The following is a 22,473-nucleotide window of genomic DNA, read 5'->3' on the forward strand; positions in this document are numbered from 1 at the left end:
AACATAATTTTTGAGTCTATTTAAAAGAATGTTGTGGTCAATAGTATCAAATGCAGCACTAAGATCGAGTAACACTAATAGATAGATACAACCACGATCGGATGATAAGAGCAAATCATTTGTAACTCTAATGAGAGCAGTCTCAGTACTATGGTACGGTCTAAATCCTGACTGAAAATCCTCACAGATATCATTTCTTTCTAAAAAGGAACATAGTTGTGAGGATACCGCCTTGTCTAGTATCTTTTACAGAAAAGGTAGATTCGAGATCAAACTGCTCATAGTTTGGGAAAAAGTAAGATCGACTATATTCATATTCCCAAGAGAACAAATGTGGCATTAAATGTATATACAACAAAACAAAAGCCTTTTAATTAAGCTTTTTATTAGAATCTAATAGCGCATCTGTTGCAGTGATCCTGACTTCAGCAAACATACTACATGGAAACATTGAAAGAATCATTCTTTCGATGCATTAGAATTGCATCACATACTCCTTGTGCTGCTACATGGGGAAGCACAAATATCGATCATGACATTGCATGCCATTCATTTCAAACACAAACTCATTATCTGCTTTACCTGGACATACACAAACACGGCTCAGAACATCCCTACTGTACTGCCATTTATTTGGACTTGAGATCATTGCTGTGTACAAACACCCCATCAAAATCTATTTAAAGAAAAAAATTAAGAGCTAAGGTAGAAGAAGAATATCTGTCATAAAGAAGGACTGCAGTTTTTTCATCCTTTTCTTTACTGATTGTAAAGTATGCAGCATTGAAACATAAAATGTTAAACTAAGCTGAAAGTACTAAACTGGAAGCATAATCAAATTAGCCAATATATTTCATAAATGAATATGCAATGATTATGTATACAATTTTGTGAATGACAGCAAAATTCTGCAAAATCTCTATGTGGGCCTGACGGCTTCCTTAGACACAAATCAGTGACTCTGATTGCTCAGAAATACTCAGTAAGTAAATAAATGAAAATATACCAAAACAGCAACAAATAATATATTAGTGTCATGTGAAGAGCAGAGGTGTAAAGTCCAGGTTTAGAAAGTAAAAGTCATCCTCAGTATTTTGTTCCAATCACCTGGATTTGCTAATTAGCACAGTTTTTCAGCCAGGAGATAGAACTAATTAGTGAAATCAGCTGGCTGAGTTCATTGGTGGAATAAACATATGGCAGGATTTTTACTTTCTGACTCCTGGACTTTACACCTCTGGAGTGTCAAAATGTGCCAAAAAGCTTGGTGCAGTAGTGGAGAATTGGGGACAAAACGTAAAGCTGTTGTAGAATACATTAAGACTGTCACAAAACACCATTAACACAAGCAAACTCACAAATACAGACGTCAAGATCTTTGATCAAACAAATGGGAAATAAGCTCACATTAACACTCAAAATTGACCCTTCATCTCAGAGGGAAGCCAATTCAAACGGCTTCAGTAATGGTTGTCTTGGTCCATGGTTAAAGATGAAGATGTAAAGCAAGCAGATTAATGAAGTGCGTACTGCATAGAAGAACACAAGCTTCGTGGACCTTACCAAGATCACTGTGAGAATAGTTCTCACACAATTCTAAGTGTCTTTGCACGTGTGTTCAGTTCAAGCTAGTGATGTAGTACTCGAGTCCGGTCTCGGACTCAAGTCCGGTCTCGAGACCGATTTCTGCTTTCTCGGACTCGACTCGGACTCGACCCTTCAAAGACTCGGTCTTGACTCGGACTCGACCCTTCAAAGACTCGGTCTTGACTCGGACTCGGCATAGGCGGTCTCGTCCCATCACTAGTCCACTAGAATACATACCACTAGAAAATTTTAATTGACTGTTCGCAAAGACCCGCCCCCCTTAGTTACTGTCGCTATGTCCGACAAGCTACACCGTTCTCACGCCACACCATGTTCTCACGCAGTGAAAAATACATCGCGGAGCAGAGAGGAGACTGACAACACGCTGACAGACAGGACAGACCAGGTTACTTTTCGGTTACTTTTGATATTAAACATATTAAACAAAGTCTCGCCTTTCAAACTTGGTCATTTTTTAAAAGAAATTTAAACAATAAATACCGTTTTGTGGCTCTTAAATGTGTAGTGACAGATCGCTGTAGAGCATCAGTTAAAGTTGCTCGTGAACCGATCATCTCTTCCTTCTAGTTAATTTATAGCCTCAAATAAACATGAACAAACATAAGAAGTAATGTTGTTTTAACCACGGAAAGGCGTCAGTACACTCCGTGTTTCAAGTTCAAATCCTCCCATGTTAACCAACGGACTCGGTCTCGACTCGGACTCGACCCTTCAAAGACTCGGACTTGACTCGGACTCGACTGAATTTGAAAACCAACGGACTCGGTCTCGACTCGGACTCGACCCTTCAAAGACTCGGTCTTGACTCGGACTCGGCATAGGCGGTCTCGTCCCCATCACTAGTTCAAGCTTTAACTTTTGGAATCTTCATGCACCATCCTCATGCTATTTTAAGGCCTCACAGAGGAAAGCAGATCTCACCAGTAATACCACATTTTAGCAAAAAACCATTCCCAGTCACAGGTGAACATGTTCTTTAAAAACACTACATGCTACAAACTGTGACAGCAGGTGCGAATTCAACTTGCCTATGATATAAATCAACATAAATTATGAAACAGACTGCTACTGTATGTGTGATTACTCTCTAATCGACTGCATGAAGGGTTGCAATCAAAAACACATTTGCAAGTGGCCATTGAAAACTTGATTCAGTTATGGGGCAGGATAAGCTGATGCAGATAACCATGTCAGTGACTAAACTAAAGAGTGGCAGTCTGTAGCATGCGTGTTCAATTCTGCATATCTCTCATCAGACACTTTGGGTGATTCTGATGCAGATGAGTAGAAACGTGACAGACAGGAAGATGGTTCGCAGCACAGTCGAGCTGCTGTCCTTGAGCATAGCCCTGAGTTACCATGGAGACTACTGAATCTTGGGGCATAGACATAACATCTCTGAAATCATGTTTGAGATGTTCAAGAAAGTGTCATCAAGTCTCCCTTGCTGTTTCTCTGCTGGGAAGGCCCAGTGCTTAGCAGGTTTTTGGGTGCAGTCTAAAGCAGGTTTCCATGTGTAGAGCTGTCTGGAGGCATTATAGGATCATCCGGCAGACTGGCAGTTCCTCTGTAGGCTCTGATTTGCTCATAAATGGTGGTGCTATCATTGGCAAAATCATATTGACCTGTTGACTGCCATTCTGCATCTGGCATGGGAGCTAGGAGAGGAGATGGGGGCGCCACCTCCTCAGTCCCGTTAACTCCATATCTGTATACCACATGAATATCAGGTTTCGTGCTAGTGGCTGCCTCGACTTCCAACTTTGATTGAGACCAGTCCCCTCCATCATTGCTGTCTGTTGGTAGGCACTTGAGGCTGGGATAGTGTCCAGACTCAGCCATGACCTGTTGGAGCTTCTCCCAGGCAGCCGGCGCATCAACACCTGCTTGAGTGGCCTGGAAAAGTAGATTGGCATGTTGGCGGAGCTGGGCTATGTCTCGTTCGGTGGCGGCATTTTGTCGCAGCAGATCCTGCGTTCTTAAGGTGATGTCAAGTAACCCCGACTTGCTCAGAATCTCCACTGTGTTGAGGAAGCGACGATACCGTGCTGTCCCTTTGTGGGTGTTTGACCCTTTACCAGTGTCATTTTTCGGTCCTTGGCAATGCTTATGGGGCTCTTTTCTGGATTGAATAAGGTCGTTGGAAGTGGGTGGGGAAGGAGTCTGAGTGCTTGAGACTGAAGGAGAGCTCACACTGAGGGAAGTGGAGGGACTAGATGGGCGGCATGGGCTCCGGTGCTGGTGAGAGGCAGAAAGTGTCTCATGGCCCACAGACTGTGACCGTGAAAGGGAATGAGAGTGCAACAGCAAGTTGTTATCTGGCTGTTTGTGCAGATGCTGCTTAGTCGCTTGCGTGGTTGTGGACACCTCCTCTCTTTTCTCCTCTGTGCATACTCTCTTACTCAGGCTGTGCTCCTCTGTGTTACTTCCCCTACTGGTTGTAGGTTTCTCTGGGGTTTTCTTATTAGGGTGAGGTGCAATTCGAGGGTAGGAGTTTAGGATGGGGAGGTAAGTGCTTTTCTTTACACCCTTGCTTTCAGATCTTTGTGAGTGGGGTTTGAGGGTGTGCATTGGGGCGCTTTGATTGATGCCAGGCTGTTGTAGCAAAAGAACATGGGTGGCACCCTGATTGCTTGTAGTACCTCCACCCCATGACAGTGATGAAGGGTGGATGTTGTCCTGACCAGACTGCCCTGGCTTGGGAAAGAGAAAAAGAGGAGAGACAGAAATATTTCTTGTTCAGAGCAATTTCACAATATGAAATATCAAGTAAATTGTCTCTTTCGTAGCACATTTTATATGAGAAATGGCATGCCAATATTTCTTATGTGACTCATTTCCACGGTTATGTTCACAAACACCTAGGACCTTCGGACACCTCTTACCATCTGTTTCAATTTAACGCATCATTCCGTTTTCTTTGTAGCTCTTTCTCATCAGTCTTTTCCAACCATCCGCCTAATTAATTTTTCTCTCTGGCTTTTGTTTCAAAATATAGTGAGCTGCCCTTTTTACTTTCTACATATGTTTCTGCCTTAGAAGGTAGCTGTCTAAAGCCGACTGTGTCCAACTCAATTTTTGTGTCTGAGCGATGTCGTCCGAATGATTTGAACGCTTGAAAAGAAAGGTCCACATGTGTACATACATCAAATGCATCCAACTGCCCTTACGAAAAAGAAGTTTATTCAAGTGTGCTATTAGTTATTTTAAACTAAAAAATATGAAAGTATACTTTCAGTCTACTTTTTATGTACTACTCAGAAATATACACTTAATTATACAGAAAAGTATATTTGGCCTATACTTGTACTCAATATTTTGATCGAGATATACTTTAAATTATAATTATTTTAAGTATACTTGGCTTGTAGTTGTGTTTACTCTTTGATTGAGTAGCCTATTAATTACTTTTTTCTAAAAGTTTTACATACTGTCTTATAAACTTACATTGTTTGAAAATATTTATTTATAAAGAAACCTGATATGTTCCTAATTCTGAGTTTTCGAATTTGTGTGTAGGCTAGTCAACTGATAGTGTACATAGGAATCTACTTCAAATCAAAATTTCTCAGCTTTTTGCTTAAAATATTTTTTCACTAGTTTGCCTACCCATTCAGCCTTAAAGGTTAATAGTAATCTAACTTGGCTTGCTGTCCTTGGAGGAGGCTCGAACCCGAGGCTCAGCTTTAGCTCTGAGTTAAAAAAAAAAAACCTATGTTGAAATTGCGCAAAAGGGGATAGAGATAATTTACTGGAGGAGAAGGGGAGGAGGAGGGCTGCCAGAAGAATTTGTCAATGAGATGACGTGGTGTCTGCTGCTTATATAGTATGCTCGTAATGACGATTGACAGGACTGAATGTTTATGCTCCTCCCCAACCTACGTTTTGAAATTCATTTAAACGTACCTACATTCAAGTGTTGATATGCCGATATCAACTCGTCTCCATACCAGCGTGATGACTCCAACTTCCAACCAGATGGAACTGGATAAATATTCTGAATGTTCTGATCCAATCTGAATTCTGACCTGTAATGCTGCCTGAATCATAATCATACACTGTCCGTTCGTTGGCCAGATGAGAACTGGCCCCCGACTGAGCCTGGGTTCTCCCAAGGTTTTGTTCTCCATTCTGTCACCTGATGGAGTTTTGGTTCCTTGCCACTGTTGCCTTGGCTTTTGGCTTGCTTAGTTGGGGACATTTAATATTCAACAATATTATTGATCTGCCTTACTTAAGGTGGACGATGACGCAATTTTCTTCTAGAAACAAATTTTTTTGTATTATTTTCATGTTATCACTGTGAAGCTGCTTTGATACAATCTGTATTGTAAAAAGCGCTATATAAATAAAGGTGACTTGACTTGATAAAAAAGGATGCATGAAACTAGTAATACATTTTTTAAAGTACAGTTAAAGTATAAAAAATGTATAGGCCTACTTAAAATAGGAACATAGTAGTATACTTGAACTATATGAACTATAAGTATGATGTTATGTTCACTTAAAGAACATTTACAAGTATACTTGCAGTATAAAACTACTAAACTAGTAGTTTACTCAGAATACTTCAAAGTGTACTTTCATTAACTAAAAAAGTACTACAAGTATTTAACTAATAAACTATCGTTATAGTTATATATAAGTTCACTTGTAGTATAGTTGCAGGACAAATGAATAACTTGGTTGTAAACTCAAAGTTTACTACTGTTACACTTAAAGTATACTTAAAAGTATACTTTTATACAATAAAAAGTGGGCCAATTTAGTCCCAAGAGTACTGACAAGTATCCTTCTAGTACATTGATATTAGTATACCTAAAGTATACTTAAAAATATATTTGACATTTTTTTTAAGTATACTTAATTAAATTAACTTGAAGTATACTTATTTTTTATAAGGATGAGCTCAATTGAGTATATTTTAAATAGGCTTCCATGCTAAACTACGTGAGACGGAGCGGAAAACTGAAAATTAAGTATACCTGGGCCTTAACTGTCATTGTGATTGTGAGAAAACTCATAAATGACCAACCTGGAACAATTCACATTGGCAGGAAACATATATAGGCAGCTCACTATGTTTTGGAACAGAGCCTCTTACTCTTTCCACTCGGATTGTCTCACCTGCTTCAACACCACATTCTTAATGATGAATATGGGGGTGAGTTCAGGGGTCCTGGACACCAGTATGTGGCTTCCCTGTAGAGGGCCTTGATCCACCCCACCCAAATCTTCGCGGACCTGAGGCTCATTCACACTGCTCTGCTGGTCATCTGCATCAGTTTGCAAGGAATCTGAGCCAGTGTCTGAGAGAGAAAAAGAGCAATAGGAGGAGCAGAGAAAGAAGGAAAGGCAACAGGAAGGGTGGGAAACAAAGAAAGAGAAAAACAAAAGTGAGAGGGGTAGCAGTCTCAGTCTACTAATGACAAATGAAATTAAGTATCACTGATGTTACTTGAGCTTCACTACATGGTCAGAAGTACATCAACTTCTAATGAACAGGTTTGACTCTTTCAGCTGCACTCATTAATAGTATGTGCATAAATTCAAGCATACAACAGCCATTAAATCTCCTTATGCAAACATTTTCAGTTGAATCGGGCTCATCAAAAAACATGACTGTCATAAACTGCAAACAGTAAAAGTGTTTACTATTGAACACATTTGAGATTGACTGGAATGCTGTTTTTGATTTTTTTTTTTTTCATGCAGCGTCAGTGCTTGACCTTAACACTGCTTTTGTTTCTGACTGGGAGAAAACACCTGTACACATGATCCTACATCTATTGCTAGGCCTTTTCAGAAGAGTAGAAGCTGTTATAGGAGCAAAGGGAGGAGCAACTCCCTATTATTGCCCGTGGTTTTAAAATTACATGGTTAACAAGCACATAAACAAGGCTGTTACATTTCTGACACACTTGAGGTGTTTGGCCAATCATAACGCGCAGTCTGGGCTTTTCAGAATGAGGGCCTTTGTAGAAACCGGACCTCAATCTGAGCATTTCAGACAGACTAAGAATAGAGGTGCTGCAATAATATACAGCATGTGAAAATAATGTGTTTTTTGAACATTAAAGCATGTTAACCTATTCTTGTACACCAATAAACAAAATAAACTTTTAAAATAGCATCATATGACCACTTTAATAGCCTTTGGACACTTTGTTGTATGAAAAAGAGTATGGAAAATCTCGTTTAGTGTTCTATAGAAAGAAAGTCATACAAGTTTGGAACTACATGAGGGCTGATGAGAAATGCGGATAAAACTTGCAGAGTGTATGTCGTTACATGGCCACATATAAACAGAGAGATATATATCTTTTTTGTATGCACATGTGTTCCTTGTTTTTCTCTATTAATGCTATCAATGTGAGAGACCACCTTTTTTGTACTCACAATATTCAGAAGGACTGGTGATGTTGGGATGTGGCGCTGACAAAATCAAGGAAGTGCTTTTGAAGCAGGTTGAACAGCCGGTTAGGGAGAGTACAAGTTAAAGAATTTACAATGACTACAGACTTCCACTCTTTTATTAGATTACTCTCACCAATAACTATTTCACGGGTTCACACTTACAAATAATCAGATAGAATAAAACGTATGCGTATTTGACGTGCTGCAGAAAACTTTCGAGGAACATAGGTGAGTCGGCCATGTATATATATATACAGGCCTCATCTCTTGCTGATTGGCAAGGCAATTTGAACGTGTTCCTCCCGAAATTTGTTAATAAAACATCATGAAATATACCAAGAGTGGAATATACTTGTTTCTTTTTGGATTTATTTTCATTACAGAGATTTTATCACAAGAGTTCCAATCACCAGAACTTTCACTCACTATTTGACTACCAGGTAAGACTGATTTATTGACATATTACTATATATATAGAATTAAAGAGGACTTAAACCTGGTGGGATTGTTTTGTGGTTTTGTATATATTGTATGTTAGGACAATTGTTGTTCTTGGTACACTTGTTTGTTCTACACTTGCATTATACTAATAATAGTGTGACCCGACTGTCAATCAATACTCACCTGAGTAACCAGAGTCTTTCTCAGAGCAGCGGGAGTCACGTCCATATGTTTCCTTTTCAGTGTGTGCTCTTGCTCTAGATGCCAAAAGGGCGGCACTGTTGCTTTTGTCCTTAGCATTTTTACTGGCTGGACGAGAGGTGCGTTCCCTCTCCCCTACACACCCTTGGGCATCTCCTCTTGGTTCCTTGGGCATCCCGGGCCCTGGGAGCAGATATACACAGCTGGGCAGACAGTGACCTCATGCAGAATGTATTTACCCATTTCTAACATGGAGTTTGTTCTAAAGCTTCTTACATACAAACATGTTTGGTCAGGAGCACTAATAACACCTATGTCCACAAAGGGTTGTCTAGATGAGAATTGATTTTTTTTTTTTTTTTTAAATAGGTAGCAAAAAAAAAAAAAAGATTATCAACAAATTCAAGTAATGATTGTGTATATTGTGTTCCGAAGCTGCTAAGAGGCTTTTAAAGAACACTTCAATGTATGCAAATTGTAAATTCAAAACACAAGGTACACATTTTCTCACTAGTAGCGGATTTTCTGAATGGCCAGCCTTTTCTGTAGTGACCATTAAAGTGTATTCAATGCTACTGCACAAAATGTAGCCTTTTTCTAAATGACTAACTACTAAAGTGACCACAACTCACATACATTATGCATATATGTAAACACTGAACTCACTGCTGATACACAATTGTTTATTGTAATTATTGTAATGTCTTCTCATTGACCAACATTTCAGACCCATATAGGCTTGAAGGCACCTTAAAATACTGCTAAAAACTGTCATCTTTGCTCATTAACACTCATGAGTTCTGGGATAATTTGTCATGTGATCACTTGTCAAAAGCAGAAAAATGGGGAAAATCCATTTCACACTTTTAAGAGACCTCAAAAATAATTTGCCACTGGCCTCTGCATCTACAACATATTCATCACAAATATTTAATCATATTTTTGTACATGTTGACCGGGAAAATAAATATATATTGTCAGAACATAGTTACGTTTGAATGCAGAAAAATGATTTTTGCCGTCATGGTGTAGTTCTGGCATCTACCAGCAACCAGCCAATTCCATAACGCATTTTGCGTAGGCTACTGTTGAAGAAGAACAGTGATAAACCTTGCCAGAAAAAAAACTACAGCATGTGAATGATAAAATGTATAGATAAGGCAAAAATTGAATTAATTAGCTCTAATGCTTAATCATCATTTTGCATTAGTGCTCAAATCTGTAAAATATAAAAGAGGACATTTGAAATATGTCCATCGATGTTATGGCTGCTACATTATGACCAAAACCGATGCATTTAATGCGCTAAAAGTTGCGACGTTGCTTGGCAATCATTTAGGCCTACCTACAGCCTACAGTTATACTAATGCACAATACTTTTTGAATTGTATAACTAGCCTATTTTAGTGAACAATAGTGCTTTGTCATAATGCTATTCTTTCGGTTTTATAACAACGATAAGCCACTAAATTCCGAGATTTTAGCCATTGGTTTTAATTTAATGACTTTTGTCCGTAAAAAAAAATAATAATAATAATAATTCGGAAAAAGTTACACTAAAATGTTAGATTCGGAAGTGATTGAAGAAACAGAGAAGCTCTAATTATTACATTACCCCATCTCTCATGTAAAACTGTCAACATAAATTATCATGAGCAATACAAAATAGTTTCATAGTTCTTGCTTTGGTCTGTGGCATGAATTATCCTGCCAGGAAGGTTATTTTAGACACACACACACACACACACACACACACACACACACACGGAGCTCTGAGCCCTCCCTTCCCCTGACTGTTATGTAATATTACAACAGCCGAGCTCAGTCTCCACTTCCTCCTGTTGACACCACATACACCGTTAAAACAACGTGCTTTACTTAGACAACCTTTATGTGCAAATAAAGCTGGAGCTTAATGCCAATGGGTAATAAAATATACACCCAAAGAAACCTAAAAAGACATCATTTGTTTGCAGAAAACTGAAATATAAATATTCACACCAATAGCCTATTGCCTACCTTAGTAATGTCCAATGCAGTTCCCGAGTGTTCGTCTCTTCTCCGTCCAGGGGTGCACACACTCCTAACTACCTGTCCAGGAACAATCTGTGCCTCCCGTCATCTCGCTGACAAGGATGATGACCACCCAGCGTGACCGAGCCACATTACCTTTTGCTGTACTTTTTTCTGATGGTCTTCAGCTCGGGTTTGTTAAACCTCCTCCAGCCCGTACGTCAAAATTGCCGAATGACAACTCCACCTGCAGTAAGCCCCGCCCTACCTAATCGGAGCCCACCCACTCGAGTGATTGACATTTCACCGGGCCAATAGTGGCAAAGGGATTCCGCCAGATCTCGCCCCGAGCACGAGTGACGCAGGGGAATATGTGGCATGGCCAATCCTGTGAGCAGGCACGTGGAGAGGAGGAACGAGACAATATGACAGCACGCAACTGAACGGACACGAAACATAACCAGACGGAGGAGTGGCGAAGAAAGAACAGAACGACGCATGTAGAGTTGGCTGTCCATGTGTTCGATATTTTGTAATCCTGACCACTGACTGTGTGTTGAGTTTTTGGGTGAACTAACCATAGTAGTCTAGTGTGAGTGCAGGTTTACATGATTATGTTATATTTTATGTTTTCATGTTGTCTCCTTTTTTGCCATGCAGTGTTTATCTATTTCAGGTTATGTTTTAGCTTTTAACAATTTAATTAAAAAATAAATAACTTTACAACAATTTTAAATTAACTCACATTAATAAAAATAACAAATCCATATCTAAAGGTTATGGTTTTCATAATTTAATTTTTTTTTTTTTTTTTTTTTTTTTTTTTTTTTGGGTGGATTTAGAGACATTTTGTGTTACTGGAACATAATTCGAGTGTGAAAGGGTAACATTCTGGCCATTACAGATGTACCAGTGGGGCCTATAAAACGTATAGGTCCGAACTCAATGAGACTGACGCGCATATTTAATTGACTGCCCGTATGTTTCACACGTTGCAGATTTAACCATAGAGGAAAACTCCCGGGAAACCAAGGCGTGCGGGGGAAATGTTTCGCTCCGTGAACTCTCCTTGTGTCTCTCACACGCGCCTCTCAAATGTGCCAGATCTCGGGAGCTCAGCTGTTCTACTACAGCGCCACGTGGTTTGCAGAGCGCAATGACGCCGCGCGCTCGGGTCAGCCAATCAGCTGCGCGGGTGTGCGCGGACATGTGAGAACGAGAGTAGAGGAGCTGCGCGCACATGTTCGGTGCACAGGCGCTCGTTGACAAATTTGCGCTCGGTTCAGGTGACGTCATAAATAGAAAAGAAAACACAGCAGAGTTGCCAAATCCGTTTTTTTTATCGGCGTAATATAGCTAATTTGAAACAATTCCCACAGTTTGAGGGTTTGATATTTTGCTTACAAAGCATATTAAATGTGGAATTAATAAAAAAATAAAATTACGATCAGCAGATTGAAGAGGTCATATAGTCTACTTACCGCACCCCTAATGCTTTCAACAAACTGGGAATACGCAACCCGGTTGGAATACAGGTGCGTCAGCATCAACATATCCAATACATGAAATTAGCACAAGGCAATATTCATGCCTATTATTAATACGAGTTTAGTCCCTTTAAATACAGTAGTGATGTGATTTTTTTCTTAATGTTTGTGAGCTTCATATTTTAATAACTGAATCAGCAACAATAATTATGTAATAAACCTACAAGAATCTAAAAGAACCAGCCTTTAACATGCAGGCAGATCTGGCAACTCTGCACATGATGTCCCTGCTGAGTGTCATGTGAGGAGGAGTGCACTGAACCTCCTACACACGATTTAGGAAAACAAAAAAAACAAAAAAACTTTCCTTTCATATACAGTGATGTACTGACACACGAAGCCAAGGATTCCCAGTGCATTTTTCCAAAACAGATTTCATTTTTATTTTTTCAAATCTTAACAGACATGGAAAGCACAATTTTTCAAAAACAGTTAAAACGGTAAGTGTTTCAAAGTGCTTTAAATTTAATAAGACACCCCAACATCTATTCCAGTTTATAAAGTTCACACCATAGCATTGAGAAACACTTAAAAGCTACATAGACATAAATACACTTTTTTTTATCCTTTTACATCAAGGTGACATAAGATTACAATAAAAAGTTACAAAAAACAATTCAGTCCAAAGAGTAACCAGCTCTCCTACATGGTATTTTGAAGTTCACTGATGTCCAGTGCAACAATCCTCACGACTGGCCACATTGCGCGTTTACTTCCCTCCCCAGAGTAGCAGTGCTGTGCAGCGGTCCCGAACACTTCCGGCCTCCTCACTGGTGTTGGAGCGTCACGTCCGAGGGCACGACAGGCCCAGTAAGCCAGGGGCGGCCTTCAGGGCAGGGTGCATGCTGACATGGAGGGTTTGTATAGTGGAGAACTTGATGAAAGTGGCACGGGTCTCACGAGTGTGTGCTCTCGCTGCTGCCATGGCCATGATCTGCATTATACTGAGGAGAGCTGCTTCACTGCCTCAGAAATAGTGAAGTAAAAAAAAATAAAAAAAATAAAAAAATAAAAAGATTTATTCAATCAAATTTGAACATCTTTCTGCTTTTTAAAATTGCAGATTTTAATTGTATGAAAGCATCAAATAGACCTATGATATGATTCAGAACCATATGGTTCAGAATCAGGTTGATACCACATGACAATTTAATAACTGACAAAAATGGGATTTAGAAAGGAAAAGGTTATCTTGAAATTATCCCATTATTCTTACCAATGTCAGTTTTTTCCATCCAAGGCCACATTTGAGGCCAACTATAAAACTATAATATTGTGTTATTACTACAATTTAAAAGAACCTCACTCTTTTTCTCTACTATTTAAAGATCTTAAAATGTAATTTATTCCTGTGATGATAAAGCTGTATTTCCAGCATCATTACTCCAGTCTTCAATGTCACATGATTATTCAGATGTCATTCTAATATGCTGTTTTGGTGCTCAAGAAACATTTATCATGAACATTTATGTTGAAAAAATTAATATTTGTGGAAACTGTAATACACTACCATTCAAAAGTTTATGCAGTTCATTGAATTCTTTTTAAAGAACGCAGAAAAAAAGAAAAGAGCAGTTTTCACAAAATTAAGCAGCAACTTAAAGTTTTAAACATCAGAAGGAGAACCAAATAAACTGAGCATTAATAATAATAATAATAATAATAATAATTAAAAAAATAAATATAATATAATGAGATTCATCATGTGATGAATAATAATAATAATAATAATAATAATAATAACTTAATCAAATCAGCATATTATAATGATTTCTGAAGGATCATGTGACACTGAAGACTGGAGTACACTGTAAAAAAATTCTAACCTCCCCAACTCAATTTTCTAGTGACTGGTCACATCTAAATTTTTCAATTGGCCCAAGTGAAATTCTGTAAATTTAATTTTATAATGTACAGAATTTCACTTGGGCCAATTGAAAAATTTAGATGTGACCAGTCACTAGAAAATTGAGTTAGGGAGGTTAGAAATTTTTTACAGTGTAATGATGCTGAGAATTCAGCTTTGCCATAGAAAAATACATTTTAAAACAGAAAATTCGCTTTAAAACTTAATTTTACAATATTTCTTTTACTGCATTACATGAGGCGAGCATAAGAAACGTAAATATAATAATAAAACAGTATAGTTTTATTTAATGCTATGTCAGCATCTGTGGCCATCTTCACTGAACAAAACTGAATTACAAAAATAGTTACACAAAAATAAAAAAAGCAAACAGAAGAAAAAAAGCAATTAATATTATACACGATTTTTAATAATAATAAAGTTTTAAAATGACTACTACTATTACAAACTTTTGACTGGTAGTGTTACTCACTGGAGTCTCTTAAGGTTCTTTTCAAAACAATGTGTTAACGGTTAAAGTTTAAACTCCCAGAAATATATCTCAACACCAACAACAACAGTGAGCAGTACTAAAGGGATATTTTCCTGACCTTCCTATATGGACACTGGAGGCAATGCACCAGGCCGTCTCTCCATCTGGAGTGGGAGCTTCCTGGAGGATCCTTCGGGCCAGTCGGAGGGCAGCACCTGCCAGCTGAGCGGGCAGAAACACCACACACTGCACCTCCAGGAGCGACAGCTCCAACAGATACCGGGCCATCCAGACCCACTGAACAAACCATTTAGGAACACATTTTGTTGATGTTCGAGTTTTTGCAATTCTGTTTGGTCCTACTTCACCTTTAACAAATGACATTGAGTAATTAGCTCCAGTTTAAGAGTGAACTGACCTTGTCGCTGCAGCGCGCAATGGAAGCAGTGATGAGAAGAAAGTGAAGTGGGAGACAGTAATAGAGATCAAACTTGAGCCCAGTTAAAACTCTCCTCTCCATCCGTAGCAGTTGTTTCTTACTGTAGGCATTCTCCATCAGATAGCAGAGCTCTGAAACCTGACAAACATTGGCACCTTAATAGTGTCGACTTCACTGTTAAAAATAAGTTTAATGGAGATGTGAAGTACCTCTGGTAATAGACATTCCTCTTTTTTGGCAGCCAGAAAGAGACAAACCACACCCAGCAACTGCAGGCTGGAGATGGACACTTTGATGAGCCTTAGCGCTCGATTCAGCAGGTGTACTGCCAGATACAACGTTTCCTCGGAGAACTGAAACACTTCCTGAGGTGAAAACGTGGAAATTATAAAAATAAATTTTATTTATTTATTTACTTATTTATTTACTTATTTATTTATATTATATATATATATATATATATATATATATATATATATATAAAATACACATTTCAGGTCGAAAGTTTGGAATAAAAAAATGTTTATTAATAATTTTGAATGCAGTTGCTTATGCTAATCCAAGCCAAGCCTGCACTTATTTGATAAAATAAAACTTTATATACTGTATGTATATGCATTAAAAGTAAGTGAAAGCACACAGTAAGTGAAGCAATTTTCAAGATTATACAACATTAAACAAATTTCAAGTTGATTTGACTTAATTTTTTTTACAGTGTTTGAACTATTCAAAGAATTCTGGAAGAAAGTTTCCACAAAAATATTAAGCAGCAAAAACAATGATAAGAACTATTAAAATAGAGCACCAAATCAGCATATTACAATGATTTCTGAAAGATATGACACTGAAGTAACAGCTGCTGAAACTCCAGCTTTGCCATCATAGGAATGAATATGAATGTCAATAGAAAACAGTACTTTTAAACTGTATTTCTGTTTTTACTGTATTCGATTAAAATGCAGCCTTGGTGAGCATATGAGACTTTTCACAAGTAATTTTAAATCATTTAAATTGTATATAAATATAATTAGTCTAAACTTTTGACCAGTAGTAGAAACACACAATTAGGATAACACACCTAACTGCTATATAATCTAATCCACACTGTTAGGATTGCATAGCTAATTTTCCCTCTCATTCATGAACAGAAAGAGAACAAACAAACAAGTCATACTTACAAATTTGCGTCTATTGCACTTACATGGACTTGAGTTAGCCAGTCAACCAAAATAGCTCTGGTAGTGTCAGTGAAAGGCTTGGGCAGGTCAGCGTTTGGGAGGGTGCATAGTAGCTGACTTCTCTGTAACCAGGGGAGGAAACAAAAACATGACCACAGTGAAGGGAAATCAACAGTACCTTACATCATACCCTCACCATCATGTCTAAAAAGATGTCCCATGCATAGGTCTGGTCATAGAGGAGTCCCAGCTTGCTGATGGCTACCTCCACCTCTCTGCGCAGAAGTCCGGGCATCAATTCCCGCAGAATAGGTGGACCTGGCAACCTGTTCACATACTGCAGCAAAGCCTCCTCTTCATAGACATCTAGCACGGTCACACATGATTGATAAATGTTCAACTGAAAGACTATAAACCAGGGTTCACCAATCTCGGTCCTGGAGGGCCGCTGTCCTGCAGAGTTTAGCTCCAACCAGCTCCAACACACCTGTTTGAAAGTTTCTAGTATGCCTAGTGAGACCTTGATTAGCTGGTTCAGGTGTGTTTAATTGGGGTTGGAGCTAAACTCTGCAGGACAGCGGCCCTCCAGGACCGAGATATAGGCTATAAACCTTCTGCATTTCAGAACACTGTAGTGCATCAGCACATAATACCATGTTAATCCACAGTGAAATTACACTGAAAAAAATAATTAATAATTGAATAGTGGACATTGGTTGCACACAAATTGTTTGCTTTGGTAGCCACTTACACAATTGTGTTCCATCAATACAGATTATTCACGTTTAAACAACACAGACTATTCATGTTCAAACAACACAGATGAACACAGACTACTCATGTTCAATCAACAAAGTAAATTATACTAAATATAAATTGATAAATCTTTTCAGTGCATGAACCAATCTTAAATGCTGAATTTACACACTCTTTCAGCCAAAGCATTTACTATTGGTGTTGTTGAATCAGTCCACAACCTAACCAAATGCTCCACTCTTCTCCACAATGGTAACCCTCTGTAATTTAAATGGTTCTAATAATTTGAATGTAATTGAACATTAAACAATTACACACTATCAAGTCTTCCCCTTTTCTAATTTTCTCAAAAACACATAAAACACTTAATTTGAACATTTATTCTCTTAATTCAGCCATATGCAAAGCATGCTGGGAACTAACAAGCACCGCCCAGTTTCAGTTAATGCAACAAATCATTCATGTAATCCAACACAAATGGATTAAGTAAACTTAAATTTTACCTATATTTAAGCAGATTGAACAATCAAATTAAGTTTGGACAAAATGTATAGCAATTGTGTTGCTTAAGCTCATTTTAATCAAGCAATTTGAACAAGCAGCAAAAATCATTTTTTTCAGTGTAGTAGTTCATTCAAACGAAAGCACCTGCATTAGTCATCCATGAGCATATAGCAATGCGCCCAATAAATACACAGTGCACTAAGAAAAGTCTGTAAAAATAGGACAAAATACTGTTAATTTTTTTCTGTATTCTTTACAGGTATGTTGCCCGTATTACGTTGCATTGTCGTTTAAGGGTTAACCCTTTTGTGTTCAGGTCATTTTAACCCAGTGAGGATTTTCTTTTTAACTAAAAAAAGTTAGTTAATGTTAACACATTGACCTTTGCTCACACAGGGTATAACTACTTCCCAAATTTAGGGGATTTTTTACAGAAAACACAAATCTAGTTACCATTTTTAACGCAAATAAAAATGGCAAGTTAACAAAGTCACTGCATTTGCATGAAGTGTTAAACTGACGACCTGAGGTCAAAACATTGTAGTTGCTGGATTAAATTAAGGATTAAATTAAGCATTAACATCAGCACATGGACATTTACTCTTTTGTTGCATTATGTCCTGCAGCAGTAACTTGGGTTAAGGGGCAGTCACAGTCATCCCATTGACTTCCATTCATACGCATACAAATGCATGAGCGGAAACGCAAGCTCATGCGAAGAGGTTTCACATTCCAAAGTTCAGGTTTGGTGAACTCAGCGAATTCATGTGTGAAACCGTGTGACCAACAGAAGATCAATAAATCACGGCGTGACCTCGTAGCTGAATAAAGAACAAATAAATAAAAAACTGCAGCATTGCAGGAAAGTTGACTAGATTGTATGCTTAAATTTGAACTTATTATTATTTGTTATGTGATGAATTCATGTTTTTAAAATCATGACCATTGCAGTGTCTGAAATGATTTTGTATGCTCAGTCTAGTGTGACATGGCTTTAGATTTGGTACACTAAATTGAGAATTTATCAAATCATGGACTTCAACTACTAAAGCAGCATCGAACATGCCATTTCATCTCACCTGAAACTGAATCGTCTTGAGGAACATAGTCCATTATGATCCCATCCTCTGCGGAGATGGAAAGCCTTCGAACCTTGAGAAATTGCAGAATGGTGATGAGAACATATCATTTGAAGAACCACATGTCTACCAGGGTGATTTTCTATCCATTACACGCAGAGAAGGTTACAAATTATTGCACTAATCTGGCACATAAAGACATACGGCAGATGTCTTCAACCGTGCTCCTGGAAATCCACTGTCCTGCAAAGTTTATTTCCAACCTGCTTCAGCACACATGCTTGTGTATCTTCAAGCCACCAAGAAGAGCTTGACTGCATGTCCTGATTTTGCAGAGTTATTGAACCTGGAACAACATTCCAGGCTGAAAATATTATCCTAACCATATCCCTCCCCTTAACCTCATGCTACCCATATTCATTTTTGCCTAAAATCATAGGGAAATGATAGGTGAACAATACAGACGTAGAAGCACCTAACCCTGGTTGGAAGCCTAAACTTGACAAACTCTGAACTTGTCCTGATTGGAACGCTGTTCCAAGATCCAAAGATGTTGATCAAGGAACATGTTGCACTCAGTGATTGACTTGATAAGCTGCTCCAGGTGTGTTTGATTAGGGTTGGAAATAAACTTTACAGGACAGTGGGTCTCCAGGAGCAGGGTTGAAGACCCCTCACATAAAAGGTGTAGTTACCCATCGACTCTCCTGGGTAGGTTTGCAGTGCTGCCCTGACCCAACCTCATCTCCTTCAGCAAACACCCTGCGCTCCCTCAGAATACAGGAGTTTGCCCACACCCGCAGAGGTGCTTGTCTGTCCTCAGCCTTTCAAAGCACAAAAGGATTTCACTTATTCACAAAAGATTAAAGCATTACCACCTTAGAGTAGCAGTCTTTCAATCCAAATGTACAAGATTTGAATGAATCCAAAGACATTCAGTTTTAGTCCTAAACTCTGGAAGATAATCAGCATGGATTCCTTCTGCAAGTTTTCAATTATGAGCAAAGTAATGTCTGAGGATAATCCCACACAAAGTGCTTTTATTTGACAACAAGTGGCTATATACTTAAATGTGAATTCTGAAACCCTTGGTCAACTGAGCTACTTGCATTTTTCAAAGGACACAACAGTTTCAATGTTCACGTTTGAGGTTTAACTGTACAACAAATGGTTTCTCCAAGGAATGTTTACCACAGACCTCATTTTACGCAAATGTCACATGGAAATACATTTTGGTTAACCCGAGTACGCCTTCAGATATCAAGAATGTAGTTGATACTGGTGAACTTGTACAAAGTTTCCTGCTGATCAGGTAAAATGGTTTTACTGGTCACATTTTGGCCATTATTCACTATACACAAGAAGTCTGGGAATTAAATGAGAGATTTTACAGGCATTCTCACCATATGGAGGTCCAGCAGTTGCCTGGAATCACAAAACCCAGTTCGAGCCATGATTCACCCGGACACTGCAGCTACCCTCACACACTGAATCTGCAGCTCTTCACTGACACCGGCATCAGCTAATTAACACCAGTGCTACTAATAAAGCTTACTAATTGACCTGTCATTAAGCCCCGCCTTGTGTCACTAGCTTGCTCTTGTCATGCATGTGAAGTCCAGTGTGTGCTTGGGTAAATTTGGAGTCGGAGAGAAATTGTCCAAATAAGAGTTGCTATGACTCTTTTCCCCAAACAAACACATATTGTCAACATTTCTCCAAGATTATTACATAATGAAAATAATATAATCTGATTGTTTAGGCTACATAAAAAAAAAATAATAAAAAAAAACAGAATAAATAAATTAAACGTTTTTAGTTTATTTTTGATTTTTTATTATCAAATTCAACTGTTAGTTGATCTAAAATATCTAATAGCTACATGAACATAGATTTAATCCTGTTAATATGTAAAAGTGTGCCATATTCACAGAACGTGTCTGGTACATTTGCGTTAAGAATGTTCTAGTGGTCACCACTGGTTTATTTAAAATTAATTTCAGTGTCAGTGACAAGTTTATAATCCCTTTGAAAATTGCAACGATTGCTCATAAAACGGGATTTTAACTTGCATTTGTAGACAAACATCTGACTAAACTAATAACACAAACAATTGTATTTGTCACATTTATTATCAAATACATTGAGGGTACGTTTTCACGATAACAATGTACTAAAAACGTAATGTTTCTTCTGTATTTTTCAAGTTGACAAAAACAATCCCTGTTCACATAGATCCGTGAAAACGATTAAAAGCGCTGTATTATTCATGCCAGGCCAGTAGTTGGCGTCTCGGCGATGTCACTTTAAAGAAACACTATATTCCTACATATAGACTGAACACATAATACATGCACAAATTCACTTTTTGTAGTTTACAGAGACGATAACAGTATCGTCTTCCGAAACTTGATCTTTGAAACCTGGGGCCTATACCATGAAGCCGGTTTTGGTGGCAAACCAGGTAAGTTTCAGTTTAGTTTGTGCAAACCCTGAGTTTTATGCACCATGAATGTGTTTAGGCTTTTAGCAGTGGCTCCATGGCTAACCTAGTCCGGGTCAGGTTATTTTACAAGTAAGAGGTTGCAAACCAACGTGTAGCTACCAATCAGCTGTGAGCAAAGGATAAAGTCACTCCTCCTGTTTCTACTCCAAATTAAAGGTCACTACATCGCAAATGATTTTGATTGAAGACAAAATCGTCTGGCTTTTACTAATGCTTATTTAGAATAATCATTTTGTATGATTTAGATATTAGATATACCCTTAATCGATCAACATGTACCATTTTAGTTTATCAATTATTATTACGCAGTTTAAATGAATAAATAGCTATATTAAGGTAATGTATATACGCTTTAGAATCAATAGATAAAGCTATAAAATGTAACTTTTACTTGCACTGATAGGCTATAGCAAGACCTTTTCTTTTAGTTGTTTTTTCTTCTTGTTGTGTAAATTTGTTTAAATTCTTAATATTTTTCAATCTTGTAATATTCTGCAGAAGAGAGAAGTGAATCGCTGCTTCTCTTGCGAGAAATGAATCGCAGTTTCACTCTTTCTAAGCATGTGATTGGCTGTTCGCTACTGATGTCACACCTAAACTCAGGATCAAAGCCCGAGTTGACAGAGAAAGTTGTTGATCAGCATCATGGTACCAACAAAGCCTGATTGGATTGGTTTGATTTGTCAACTTGAAACTAATCCTGTAACCCTGAGTTTGTTCAACTACCATCCTGGTACAGGCCCCCGTTTTCAAAAGTTTGCATTTTCAGGCCCCCCAAACGCTGTTGTCATGTAAATGAACAGCCAAAACTCATAAAAAGTTCTCAGTTGAAAATGGTGTCTTCCCAGAGTAAGTGAATTCTTGAATTTAGCAGCTTGTAAATCCTCCTTTGGCATCACAACCTTCACCAAATGTTTCCTGTCGCAGACTTTTGAATCCCTCCTCACAAATCAGTTAAGCAGCATTTCTGGGTTGTCTTGATAGCACAGTCCTCTTTAGGTTAAGCCACAGCATCTCGGGACACAGCAGTTTTCTTCTTTTTCAACCATTCTTTAATTGATTTGCTTTTGTCTTTGGGTTATTTTTCAGGATTGCCTGTTGTGTTCGTTGCTGATCTTGGCAGGATGTCCTTGATTTCTCTTGGGAAGAACAAATTTGTCAGTAACCAGGCATTGTGTGCCTTTATTTAAAGGGCAGGGCATCCGTGCCACCTACCCGTCCAATCTCATCTTCTTAACTGATTTCAATGAACCTTTGGAGAAACTGTACACACACATTTTGGATGTAGCCTTTCGTTACAAAGACTACTGGACACATTTTTGATGGCTATGCATATTATTACAGCATATAAACACCCATTTTAGATATTATTTGATAACTCATGAAATAATTCACTTATTTTGATTCTTCATGTTTTCTAGTGAATACTTAATGGACCCATTTGT

General features: G+C 38.2%; 2 protein-coding genes across 5 annotated transcripts; both read right to left on the reverse strand.

Moving 5' to 3' along the window:
- Positions 1 to 1,050: 1,050 nt before the first annotated feature.
- LOC307160437 (CLOCK-interacting pacemaker) lies at positions 1,051 to 10,900 on the reverse strand. Of its 3 annotated transcripts, none has more exons than XM_079874558.1 (5): positions 10,687 to 10,900; positions 9,660 to 9,752; positions 8,650 to 8,850; positions 6,736 to 6,917; positions 1,051 to 4,305 (listed from the first exon to the last, which is right to left on the reverse strand). In XM_079874558.1, the coding sequence occupies exons 2-5, from the start codon at positions 9,706 to 9,708 to the stop codon at positions 3,106 to 3,108; spliced, it is 1,632 nt and encodes a 543-aa protein (XP_079730684.1). In that variant the 5' UTR covers positions 9,709 to 9,752; positions 10,687 to 10,900; the 3' UTR covers positions 1,051 to 3,105. The 3 variants fall into 3 exon arrangements, with proteins under 3 accessions (XP_079730684.1, XP_079730685.1, XP_079730686.1); XM_079874559.1 differs by having other exon boundaries at positions 9,660 to 9,749; positions 10,687 to 10,758; XM_079874560.1 differs by lacking the exon at positions 9,660 to 9,752 and having other exon boundaries at positions 10,687 to 10,767.
- A 616-nt stretch (positions 10,901 to 11,516) lies between these two features.
- On the reverse strand, positions 11,517 to 20,058 carry ccnp (cyclin P). 2 transcript variants are annotated; one of them, XM_079874561.1, is made up of 9 exons: positions 19,926 to 20,057; positions 19,218 to 19,346; positions 18,523 to 18,595; positions 16,380 to 16,549; positions 16,207 to 16,305; positions 15,215 to 15,370; positions 14,985 to 15,143; positions 14,685 to 14,863; positions 11,517 to 13,189 (listed from the first exon to the last, which is right to left on the reverse strand). In XM_079874561.1, the coding sequence occupies exons 1-9, from the start codon at positions 19,974 to 19,976 to the stop codon at positions 13,012 to 13,014; spliced, it is 1,194 nt and encodes a 397-aa protein (XP_079730687.1). In that variant the 5' UTR covers positions 19,977 to 20,057; the 3' UTR covers positions 11,517 to 13,011. The 2 variants fall into 2 exon arrangements, with proteins under 2 accessions (XP_079730687.1, XP_079730688.1); XM_079874562.1 differs by having other exon boundaries at positions 13,115 to 13,193; positions 19,926 to 20,058.
- Between the last annotated feature and the right edge of the window lie 2,415 nt (positions 20,059 to 22,473).

The sequence above is a fragment of the Squalius cephalus genome, assembly GCF_949319135.1.
Source record: "Squalius cephalus genome assembly, chromosome: 6".
Taxonomy (NCBI): Eukaryota; Metazoa; Chordata; class Actinopteri; order Cypriniformes; family Leuciscidae; genus Squalius; species Squalius cephalus.

Bases quoted from the DNA above. Each gene is read 5' to 3' on its own strand.
- ccnp (XM_079874561.1), bottom strand. From the start codon at position 19,976: ATGGCTCGAACTGGGTTTTGTGATTCCAGGCAACTGCTGGACCTCCAT. The intron at 16,550-18,522 runs GTGAGATGAAAT...TGACCGTGCTAG, and splicing joins TCAAGACGATTCAGTTTCAG to ATGTCTATGAAGAGGAGGCT. The intron at 14,864-14,984 runs GTCAGTTCACTC...TGGTTTGTTCAG, and splicing joins TTGCGCGCTGCAGCGACAAG to TGGGTCTGGATGGCCCGGTA.
- LOC307160437 (XM_079874558.1), bottom strand. From the start codon at position 9,708: ATGCCAGAACTACACCATGACGGCAAAAATCATTTTTCTGCATTCAAA. The intron at 8,851-9,659 runs GTAACTATGTTC...ATCTGCTCCCAG, and splicing joins TCATTTTTCTGCATTCAAAC to GGCCCGGGATGCCCAAGGAA. The intron at 4,306-6,735 runs GTGAGACAATCC...CTCTTTCCCAAG, and splicing joins AGAATGTGGTGTTGAAGCAG to CCAGGGCAGTCTGGTCAGGA.